The sequence below is a fragment of the Phyllopteryx taeniolatus genome, chromosome 7 (genome assembly GCF_024500385.1).
Source record: "Phyllopteryx taeniolatus isolate TA_2022b chromosome 7, UOR_Ptae_1.2, whole genome shotgun sequence".
Taxonomy (NCBI): Eukaryota; Metazoa; Chordata; class Actinopteri; order Syngnathiformes; family Syngnathidae; genus Phyllopteryx; species Phyllopteryx taeniolatus.
Window position 1 is genome coordinate 17068545 of NC_084508.1, and position 12629 is coordinate 17081173.

At 40.9% G+C, this 12629-nt stretch overlaps 1 protein-coding gene across 3 annotated transcripts in view; it reads left to right on the forward strand.

Annotated features, from left to right (window-relative positions):
* dennd1b (DENN/MADD domain containing 1B) overlaps positions 1 to 12629 on the forward strand; it is a 136049-nt gene that overhangs the window by 70694 nt on the left and 52726 nt on the right. For all 3 annotated transcript variants that reach the window (XM_061778464.1, XM_061778462.1, XM_061778463.1), the window contains one exon: positions 11616 to 11716. In XM_061778464.1, the coding sequence (XP_061634448.1) occupies positions 11616 to 11716 (101 nt within the window). The remainder of the gene's footprint in view (positions 1 to 11615; positions 11717 to 12629) is intronic.

Consider the following 12629-nt stretch of genomic DNA (forward strand, 5'->3'; position numbering starts at 1 on the left):
CCTTGCTCAGAGGCAGCGCGACAGTCCTTTTGAATTATCGTCTTTTCCGCAATCGGTCCCAGTTTCAGCATTTTCCACATCATACTTCATTTGGGGATAGAATTAATGACCCTCTCGTTCAAATTCAAGTCCGTACTGACTGAGCTGCAGAACTACTACAACTGCAAAGAATGTACCCTTATATGCCACTCTTCATGGTTTAAGTGCACTTGAGCAACCAACTTCCCATCTACCATGCAGGTCAGAAAATCTGCCGATGCCCCAGCTTGTCACAAATAGTGTGGATGATGAGTTAAATGTAGAAGTCAAATGTCAAATGTAGAAGCCATCCATTTGAGTCCATGAGTTGTCGCTTGGTAAGTTTCTTTGTAGTTTTGTGTTGCGCGCCAAAATTCTAGTTACAAGTGCGCTTTAGATACGCTTACCCTTGAGTGAAGTGAAAAATAGAGAGCAATTAACTGTAATGCCCTCACATGTGGCAGATAATGCACTTTTATACAGTTATTGAATGAGACAAACAGTCAAACACACAAATACAAAATGAGAACCAACACTCGCGAGGAGCTGCTGTAGGCACAACTTAGGCAACCAAACTTCAGCTCCAGATGTCACGCACGAGGCCATGCCCCACAAAGGGACACATCCAACACATAAATACTAGAATATGTGCAATTTAAAAAAAATTATTTTTGTACGTTGTCTTTTATTATACTTCATACGCTACAGTACTGGTTTTCCTTTTTAAATAATGTAACAAAATGGGAGGGCGGGGGACTGGAATGGACGGATTAATGGCCTTTCAATTCATTTCAATAGGGACAGTTTGTTGATATTGTAAAAGTAATTGGAGTTTCTAGCTTGGTCACAGAACGACAAACTTTTAAGTCAAGCTACTACCGTGTTCATTAAGTTACAGCTTCCGAGACTCAATGTCTTTGGCTTCATATGGAATTCACATACTAATTTAGCCGGAATTTCTATTTGATTGAATATGAAGCGCTTCATCAATATTGCACCACCCTGCAGTCAAACAGTTCCGCAAGTGGAAAGCTCTGATACTCACTCCAAAGCTGGATTGTGTTTGACTGTTTTGTAACTCCCAAATATTATTGGACCAAAAGCCTTAAATTATCACTTATTGCATGTCTTAACTCACATAATTTAAAGCAACTTCTGTCTGTCTCTATGAGGGAGGAAATCCTTCTCATGACCCCCCCACCCCCTTTCAAGACTTATCTTTGTGTTTGCTGAGGCATAGCCAAATGTTTATGACAGATGAGATAGAAGAGGGAAGTGATGTAATCCGAGTCCTATCTATATCTCTAATATAGCTGATCCCGCCTGGGTATCAACACTGCACAGCCAGAGGGGCTTGTGCTGTTGATGGGTGCTGGCAGCACCCAAGGTCTCCCATAGGAACCACAGAGGCGAAGCTGTAAAAGTCAGCCAGCCCTTGTAGACTTTCACCTGTCTCCCATCAGCCTCTCAGAACAGCAACACCTCTCCTCACACCACGGTTACAAAATGAAGATTGTCAGACTCGAGAGTGAAACTGTTTTTTTTCTTCTTGAGCAGAAAGAGGGGGTTGATGTAATTTATTTAAATGTGATTTAGCATTTTCTGCAACCCTGAGACTAATGTTGGTCTTATTTTTCTTCATAAAATATGCCAGCAGGATATGTTAAGAGATTATTCGTCAGACCTTTACCTCTCAGCCTTTTATCCTCTGCAATCCATCATGCACTCATCTGTCTATCCATCTATCTTCCTCTGGGAGAGCTGTTTTGGTTTGGTAGCGGTATACGTCAGACACTGCATTTACAAAGGTATTTTCGCATCCCCGCTGGGATTTCTTGCAGGCCCTTGCGTTATTGCTGCTCCTGTGATGCATTATTTTTTTCACTGTTGGGAAGATTGACCTCCAAGTTCAGGAGGAAAAGCTTGCCACAGTAATGCATACTTAACTGTAAAGAGCCCAGCTCATTATCCAGCCCATTGTCTGGTGATCAAATACCTGAAGAGGTGAAAAATATATAATTGATGTCAGTTTGTCATAATGTGTGATAAAGTGACTGTTGACAGTCAGTAGATGAACAATAATATTTTCAAAGTCTATTTTCTACTCACACAGGAGGGATTGTTATGTCAATGCTGAGAGACGAGCACTCACATAAATCCCAGTGGGCGTAAAAATTATTTTCATTCCTCAACATGTTTTTTATTGTGCATAATAGCAGTGCCATTGCTCATCACGACAAACTCAATGAATAAACGGTGATGTTCATTAGGGATAGGTGAGCTGTTTTTTTCTGAGCTCAAATATATTATTAATCATTATTAATTATTATTAATACATCACCAATGAAAGAACATTGTGTAGTAATGATTCCATGTCATCGGCTCAAAATATAGTGGAACCAGTTTAACACAGTTTGATCTGGGAAGCCGGTCAGTCTCCAATTACTTCATATTAACAAATGTTCCCTGAGGAAATAGTAGAAATTGAGAATATCCATTTCAGGTTTAAACTGTGGATGAAACTCTTTATTTGCTTTACAGGCAGTGTTTCAATTACAGTGCCTTGAAAAAGTATTCATACCCCTTGAAGTTTTTCACATTGTGTGACCTTACAATCACAAACTTGAATGTATTATGTTCAGATTTTAAGTGATACACCAACACAAAGTAGCACATAGTTCTGAAGTGGAATGAAAATGATATACAGTTTTCAAAATTTTAAGCAAACGTAAATCTGAAAAGTCTGCTGTGCTTTTGTATTCAGCCCTCTGTACTCTGATATCCCGAAATACAAACCAGTGCAATCAATTGTCTTCAGATGTCACCTAATTAGTAAATGGAGTCCACCTGTGTAATTTGATTTAAAAAAAACACCTGTTCTGTGAAGGCCTCAGTGGTTTGTTAGAGAACACTAGTGAACAACAGCATCAAGAAGTCCAAGGAACTCACCAGACAGGTCAGGGATAAAGTTGTGGAGAAGTTGAAAGCAAATTTAGATTATATATAAAAAAATATCCCAAGTTTTGAACATCTCAAGGAGCATTGTACAGTCCATAATCCAAAAATGGAAAAAATATTGCACAACTGCAAAACTACCAAGACATGGCCACTCACCTAAACTCACAGACTGAGCGAGGAGAGCACTTGTCAGAGAAGCAGCCAATGGTCACTCTGGAGGAGCTGCAGAAATCCACAGCTCAGGTGCGAGAATCTGTCCACAGGTCAACAATAGGTTGTGCACTCCAGAAATCTGGCCTTTATGGAAGAGTCCCAAGAAGAAAGCCATTGTTGAAAGAAAGGCATAACAAGTCCTGTTTACAGTTTGCCACAAGCCATGTCGGTGACACTGCAAACGTGGAAGATTAAGGTGCTTTGGTGAGATGAGACCAAAGTGGAATTGTTGTCTAAATTCAAAGCGCTATGTGTGGCATAAAACTAAAACTGCTCATCACCCTGAACACCCCACCCCACTGTGAAACATGGTGGTGCAAACACCATGCTGTGGGGATGCTTTTCTTCAGAAGGGACAGGGAAGCTAGTCAGAGTTGAGCTAAATACAGGGCAATCCTGGAAGAAAACCTGTTGGAGGCTGCACAAGACTTGAGACTGGGAAGGAGATTAATTTTCCAGCATGTCAATGACCCTAAACAAAGCCAGAGCAGCATTGGAAAGGTTTAGATCTAAGACTTTTTAGTTAGAATGGCCAGTTAAAGTCCAGACCTACAACCCCAATTCCAATGAAGTTGGGACCTTGTGTTAAACATAAATAAAAAGAGAATACAATGATTTGCAAATCATGTTCAACCTATTTTTAATTGAATACACTACAAAGGCAAGACATTTAATGTTCAAACTGATAAACTTTGTTTTTAGCAAATAATCATTAACTTAGAATTTTATGGCTGCAACACGTTCCAAAAAAGCTGGGAGAGGGTCGTGTTACATCACCTTTTCTTTTAACAACATTCAATAAACGTTTGGGAACTGAGGACACTAATTGTTGAAGCTTTGTAGGTGGAGTTCTTTCCCATTCTTGCTTGATGTACAGCTTCAGCTGTACAAGAGTCCGGGGTCTCCGTTGTCGTATTTTACGCTTCATATTGCGCCACACATTTTCAATGGGAGACAGGTCTGGACTGCAGGCAGGCCAGTCTAGTACCTGCACTCTGTTACTACGAAGCCACGCTTTTGTAACACGTGCAGAATGTGGTTTGGCATTGTTTTGCTGAAATAAGCAGGGGCGTCCATGAAAAAGACATTGCTTGGATGGCAGCATCCATCCATCCATCCATTTTCTGAGCCGCTTATCCTCACAAGGGTCGCTGGAGTGCCGGAGCCTATCCCAGCTATCACCGGGCAGGAGGCGGGGTACACTCTGAACTGGTTGCCAGCCAATTGCAGGGCACACATAAACAAACAACCATTCGCACTCACATTCACACCTAGGGGGAATTTAGAGACTTTTTGGGATGGGGGAGAAAACCCACGCAGTGCCCGGAGAAAACCCACGCAGGCACGGGATGGCAGAATGATTGAGTTTCTTTGGAATGGATGGAAGGACAGCATTGTAAGTAGAAGATCTAGTAGTGATGTCTTAAGCCACCTCTGTTAAGCAATGGTTTTTCCACCTTTGTGTATAGGGCCACTCTCACCCCTCTTTCAAACCATCTGTCTTCCCGGTCCAGAATATACACATTTTTGTCCTCAAAAGAGTGCTTTTTCTCTTGGAGGTGCAGGTAGACGGCTGGGTCTTGACCTGAGGTGTTTGCCCGTCTGTGTTGTGCCATGCATCTGCTCAGTGTTTGCTTGGTTTCCCCAATGTATGGATCTATGCATTCCTCACTGCACTTGACGACAGACACCAGATTGCTTTTCTGCATGTGTGGTGTCTGGTCTTTGGGGTGCACCAGCCTTTGTCTCAGGGCCTTTGCTAGACATCTCTGATGCCTGTTTAGTTTATCAGGTTTGAAGTGTACCAGTATATTGTGTTGGTTGAAAATCCTTGAGTTTCTCAGACAGACCAGATGCATACGGAATGACAATATTATTGTCTGTCACTCTTTTCTTTCTCATCCAAACCAGACCCCTTATTTCTCCCTGAAAATTAATTCCGCATCTTATTGAGACCTTTGGTAAAATTATATTCTTCCAACTTTGTGTGAGTTTGGTTTGAAAGAACCATGACTTCAACCCATCAAACAACTTTAAGATGAACTCTTAACAGATTGCGAGTCATAATGACCTTCGCAAAGGTCCAACATCAGTGACCTCTGCTGTTCTTTTGGACGAATAAACAAAACCCACAGACACACTCCAAAGGGTGGAGCAGCTATATTTTCTTTCATTTTCACTTTGTGTTGGTGCAGTGACCATAAAGTGGCCAAATAGTTTGTCTTTGAAATGCATGTCAACCCAGTTGGGCCAGGGTAGCAGGGAGAAACAGAGTAGAAGGTGGACACACACACTGACACAAGTGTACTGCATTTATTCTTTCTACTCTGGGTGATGCCTGTGTTAAAGCCTCGGGTGAAGCCAGCGTGTCAGTCTGTCGGTACATGGCCGGTGCGGCTTGGAAGCAGCCAACAGCAAAGGAATAAATCATTATTGTACAACAATGCATCAGTTGACTTTTTGCAGTTTCGTGACCAGAGGTGAACACTACTGCTCTTCTAAAAGGCTGGTCGACAGTGGCGCAAGGGGTAGGAGCCAGTGGAGCGTGGAGCCTTGTCATAGTGCCGTATAATGGGGCTGCATCAGCCCTTCCTCTAACTAGTCAGCTGGGAGGACCCCCCTACCCACCACCTTCCACGTCTTTCATCTGCTGTGGCCCCCCAGCTTGCAAGCCCATTCTCTGCGCTGCCTATCGCCCAAACTCACAGAGCCCAGCCCCAGCATGGTCTGACAGCAGCCCTCTCATCAGCCTGTCAGGCCTATGCTAACAAGGCGCTATCCATCCAGCATGCCCTAGAGTGCCAGCTGTCTGTCTGTTTCCTGCCTTTTCCTCTGTTATTCCTCTCCTCTCATTGCCTGACTTTACTGTGTCCCCCGACTTACCGTATATTGGTCCTCTCTGTCATATAATTTTTTACCCATCTGTCTTGTGTTCTTTCTGGCTACACCTCCCTTACACCCCTTTACCCTGTGTGTCTTTTCCTTCAAATAGATTTATCTCAACTTCAAGCCATGTACCATGAGTTTCCATGCGCATTCTACTGCTGTAGCCACAAATGTGTCTATTTACATGTAGTGGGTGTTTGTATTTTTTTGCATGCATGCATCTGTTTATATGTGCGGGTACTTCTAACTCACACCTTCTGTTTTTGTGACAGAGCCTCAGTCGCTTTGTATGTGTAGGAGGCCTGGCATTAGCTGTTGCCCACGGCAACACGTCTGCCCTCGCTCTCTCTTCCTGTGCCACCTACTTGTTGTGAGGCACACTTGTATCGCGCTGGGCCTGACATCGGTGTATGTCTACAGAGGCGAAAGCAGACTGGCTAATTGGAAACTTGGTTGGTGCTAAGGAGGAGAGAAGGAAAGGCTAATATAACAATAAAACTAACAGTCAAGGGAGGCTGGCATGGACAGAAAGACAGCTGGATGTGGGAATGGTAACAGAAATGAGTTTGAAAATGAGCGTGTGACAAGTGTGTTATTTTTCATGAGAGGAGCTGTTTGTCTCTGCACTCTTGAATTCCCCGGATCACAAAGTTTTTCCTACGTGACTTTGAGTTCATTCTTTTGGTGTGGTTGTTGTTTCTTGTTTGTCAGTTTACTCAGTCTGCCTGTCCATCTGTATTTCTCATGGCCACAGTTTTTTGTTTTTGCCAACAACAGTTTTCATTCATAATATTGCCAAACTATAAAGAAATCTGTAAACTTTAATGTTACTATTTGAACAAATACAGCCATGTTTGCGCCATGATCCTTCAGGTGATATGTCTAATATCCAAAATGCCGATGTGAAGGGATCCTTCCCCCACCTTTCACTCCCTTGGTAATTAGAGAATTGAATTACTGACTTTAACAATAGCTCAGTATAAAAATACTTATAAAATATATATGCTGAAGTGAATGCACTTATTCATTGAGTGCAATGGTTGGCTTTGAGAGATTTCTCCCAGCTGGATCCTTGTCATTCAGAAGTTGACCAGTAAGCATCACCACAACCTCTAACTGCTGCTGAACCTTCGCTAGACCTTTTAGTTTAGCGATCACACAACTCGTGTTTCACTCAATTCAACTCCTTACTGAGCTCATAATTAATTAAATACATTGTTTTGTCATGTATTTCTCTGCTGAGACCTACATTTCATTTACTAGTCTACTAAGCCTAGTCTACCCTTTGGGTGAAACAGTTATTGCTGGTTTCATTCAGCCAATGTTACAGGTTTACTAAACGAGATCTAAAACAAAGAGCCAATAAGATCTGAGGGGTGTGTTGGGTATCTTAGTTTGTTGACAGAAGGCTATGGGATTTATTACAGTCGTTCCTGAGGAGTGCCAAAGTGATATACTGATATTATTACTATTTACTGAAAAATTATGATTATTATTTTTTTTTATGGAGAGAAAGCTACTGGTCCAAACAACACAGATTACTCTCAAAGATTAAATATGAGCATTAAAGTCAGATTGAGAAACAATTTCTCAGTCTCTCGAGAGTTGGCCTTAAATATGAGTGATGACTGAAATATTGAAATTAGGACTAGTTGTTTACTAGATGCAAGACAACCCTCAACCCTTATTCCGTGAGAAAATATGCATTCTAATTTTTTTTTTTTTTTGATAATTATAAAATCATTTATTTAAAACAAATACGGTTGAAAATGCTCCCTGACTGATCTGTCAATGTTTGCTTTGTTGGTTGGTGACAAGTGTGCTGGTTCTAAATGTTATATACATTGGTTAGCTGTCTGGCGTTCTTTTAATTCCTCTTTAAATCCTATTTTATTAAACCTTTAAAGAAATAATACACATGGTTGCTCCATGAACCTCCAGGTTATGTTTAAAAAAAAAAAAAATTCCACTGTCCTCACTTTTTGTTTCTGTTTGGTTTTAGGCTATAGTAAAGATGTTTTTTAGAACGAGCTTAGCTGTGCTTTTAATGGGAATCTTTTTGATTGTGGTATTTTGTTCAGCTGTAATACTGTTTTATATTTATATTCTTCTACTTTCACTGCTCATATGTCTCCATCTTTTCTGCCCGTAGTCCAATTGTGAATGGATCTGTACCAGTCTTCTTTATGTTTCAGCTACAAGTGCAGTAAAAAGCTCTCAGGGCACAACCAAAGACCTTGACTGCTTTTTGAAGCAGTTTGTCGCAGTATAATCGCTTAGCTTCTTATGGTGGTTGGAACAACACACACATACACACCCGCGTGCGCACACAGTGTGAGAGGCAGGCAGCTCCTCATTACTGGGCTGAGCCCCTGTCCCCGAGGACTGGACCCAGCACCTAATCCTGTATTTGTTCTTGGGGACTGTATCTGTGATTCTCTATTGAATGGAATATTAAGCACCCAGGTCTTTTGTGGAGCGTGTAAGCCATTTGGCTCCACTCATCTATTATTTATCAGCCTGGCAAATATTTTATCAGGCTTAGCCTCTTATGGCCTACTGTCACGTGACCCCCCTCCTTTTATTCCTCTGACCCCCCCCATCAAAAAAACTCCTTAAATGAAGAAAAGTGTTATATTTATAATTGTTCAAGTTTATTGGCTCTTTTGTGCCCCAATCAGTTAAACCCAAAAGAAGAGGGAAACATGCAAATTATTTTCCTGGCATTGCTGTTGAGGTAACCTACCTCAGACACAGTTCCATCTCCATCTTTTTAGAGACAGCAAATGAAGTAAATATAAAAATATAATACAATAATATATTTTAAAAGTATCTTTGCGTCAGTAACCTCCTCCATTCTCAGGTAACTCCCCACAAAGCCAGTGGGTGTTAGGAGAAGAGTGAGAGACTCCTCTTTTCCCTTTCAACCAATGAGTAAATCACGCCAGTTGGGGGGCTCACCTTGAGGCCTGGTGGAGATAATTGGAGTTGGTTAGCGAGGTGTTCTGTGCCATTACCTCCTGGTACCAGTGAATGGCTGGGGCTTGTCTCGCACTCCCAGAGGAGGAATATACTCGCCTGTTGGATCTCCACTGTGTGTGTTTGTGTGTGTGTGTGTGTGCATGTGTAGGCCCACAGTCAGACTCCTGACCTGTCTTTAAAATTAATGGGCCTTTATCATCACTTTGCTGGAAAAAAAAAAGAATCTGATGATTTTGAATCTGATGATTTTGATAGCAACTCCTCCACCAAATGCTTCACTTTCCCACATTAATATTCATAGGATTGATTTACTCTTAGAATTAACAAAAGAAGCCAAACTGTTTGTGAGGGAATTCATTTTGACACGAGCGTGGCATTGTGTTGTGTCTGAAGATGCCGGGTGGAGGAAATATGCATATTCAGATACACAGAGCAAGACACCAATTAAATGTTGATTAAGCCTTAACTATTGTGGGACTGACTGGGTGCGAGATTGCACCGAGACAACAAATAGTGTTCCCCCCCCCCCATCCACAAGTCGATTGGAAAAATGAAGGGAGTTAACACAAACATGCAAGGAGGGTGGCACATTTACACAAAAACACACACGCATGCACACATAGACCCTCAGATGTCCAAGCTTGTTGTGAGGTTCCACTGCAAGAAGTGGGGGGGATGGGGGGGCAGTCTTTTTCTGGCAGTAGTGGTTTTGGCTCTTGGCCGGTCAATTGTGACACTTTGTGTGTCAGTGAGCAGAGGGTCTCCTGGTAGTTGGGTGAACGTGTGTGCGCGTCTGTGTGCGTGTGACAGTGTGTGTCCGCTTCACACGTTGACTGTGAAGCTGTAGCAGTATAACAGCGGCGGCTGCTCCGGGGTCCCGGTGGTATTGGACTAGCCCGCAGTCTCTCTTGGCTAACTCATGTTTCATTCTTTGGCAATTTGCCCTAATGAAGTCCCGCAGGAGCCCTCAGACCTCTGTTCTCTTTCCATATTTAATCATGTTATTTTAATCTGGGGGATGAGCTAACGGCTCGTTCCCCTGCCGTGCCTGCGTGTGTGTTGCAGGTCATTACTTTTAGCTTGGTTTTTAAGAGACACCGTGTCAAGATAGGGTGAGGGGGGTTGGGGGTCCTGTCTCTAAGACAATGGGAGACAATGATTTTAATTTTATGTGCAGTGTTGGTTTGACTGTGTAGTGAGCTGTGCCTTTGAAAAGCAATATCATCTTCGTTTGATTGCCCCTCATTATTTGTTTGGAAAGAGGTTAATTATTCCACTTTTTCTTTTTATTATCCCAGGCATAGACGCTTTGCTTCTTATTTTGATTTTCATGACTAATGGCGGAAGTGTGTTCGGCTTCTACTGTTGTTGTGGCATTTAGTTGAAAAGCAGTTAATTGTGAGCCACATACCTGATCATTGTCTGACGAAGACATTAGGGCCTCACTGAAAATTAAAAATACTGTAAGAATCAAGTCATAGAATTGCAAGAGAACATTTGTAATTAATTAATTAGATTAAAGGAAAATATTATCAGACAAAAGTTTGAATTTTATGAGGAAAAAGTCTGCCACAGTCTCATGCTGTTTAATTTAGATTTGTGTGGAAATTTTCTCAATTTTGAAGTTCACTTGATCACTTAAGAACTTAAATGCAACTTTTTTTTCTTACAATATTATCAGTTTATTCCCTAGCACTACAATTGATCTCATATTTTTTAAAAGTGATAAATGCGCATTACAACAATAAAGACTACAGTAGTGCTAAAAAATAATGGCACCCCTGGGGTTCCAATATTTATGAGCATGACTATAAAAAGACACATTATGCTTTTTTTTTTTCTTGACTCTGTGACATGAAATTGGACTAAACCTTTCCTTTTTTAGGTCAATTAGGATTACCAAAATTCTTTCTATTTGCTAAATGCCAAAATAGGAGAGGATTTTTTTTTTTTTAGACAAATATATGCCAATGTTTTTGACCACGACTGTATATAGAAAAAAACAAGATCATATCCTTAGTGTAGTGTGTCTTTTGTTTTCAGGCTTTGTCGTACCTTTCTTTACATCTTTTTTCCACCCTTCGTCATTCTGTGGCTCTGCTACAAAGGTTAAAGACAGGCGGCTGTCAGCCATTTGATCTTATCTTCTTTCCTCCTATAATAGCTTGAGGTTACATGTTCAACACAAAAGTCTGACATACACTCACCTGCCGCAACATTAGGTACACTTGCACAATCTGATGAGATGCAATACTTGTTTTAATTGACACTTTCAGAGAGGCCTTACTTTAACAGTATGTGGTAGAAGTGTGCAGTGACGTATGACCAAACAGCATCATAATGTAAGTTTCTAATACAGTAGATTTTTTTGCGATAATGAACTTATTGTTATACTGATTATGCTTAGTTCTGACATCTCTAAAAACAGTAGTATTATCTTTATAACGGCAGTTCTGTTGATCAATTTATTGTTTAGTGCATTGTAAAACATTTTTACTGTTGTTATTTATTATTTTGTTCAAATAATTTGAGTTTTTCCTTTCTCCTTTTCTCATTAGTTAACTGCATGTGTCCACGGTGCAGCTGCTTTGCTCTTTCCAATGTACTGGCAGCATATCTTCATCCCCGTGCTGCCCCCGCATCTTCTGGACTATTGCTGGTAAGGCTTGTCACCTCCGCACACACACACACGTACTAAACATTACAAATACCGTGGGTCACCTTGTTCCATTACTTCATCCTCTGTCACTCATCTGAGTGCACTGGAAGGATGTAATGTCTCATCCTCTGCATTTACGCCATGTGAAGTTCATCTTTTTTTAAAAGTGCTGCTTTTTATGGAATCATCAGTGATTGGTCATAGTGTGCATGTGCCTTTCGAAGCTCTTCATCACTGACTGTAAAATGTGATTTTCAACACTCTGGGAAGTATCAGCAGCAGTTGATTTAATCACAGTGGTGTCCTCCGAGCACTGATTACGAAAATAAAATTTTATTAGGTGATGAGCATGTACAGTATTGTGTTCCTGGATCCACTGGTGTGTGCGTGTGGATATTTGTTGATGGACGATAGTGTCATATCATAGTCTATTACACAGCAACGCTACGAGCCTGCTGTGTGTTGCTGGGTTGTATTAGGCTGATTGTGAACCTGTAGCCCCTTAATCCTCTTGATGATCTCGATGATCTGACACAACACTATTTAATAAAAGAATGTCTGTATGAAAGTCCTAAAATGTGTTTCTGTTGTGTGACTGGTGGATTGGATCACAAACAGTACTCAATGATTCAACATATACTTTTCAAATCATTTTTCAAACTGTCACATGTAGTTAGTGATGCCAGAAGTATTTGGACAATGAAAAATGAAGTCCATGGGCAACAGAGTTCAGCCAGTCATTGACATTAATCATTAGTGTTTGAAAATATAGTTGTGGTTATATTAACAATTATTTGTGTCTAAATAAGCCCCTGAAAATGGAGCAACGTAATCATTGTTGTGAACGTTGATTTTTTTTAAATTTAATTTTATTTCTTTTTTTCATATTCATTCTGATGATATTTCTTATCTT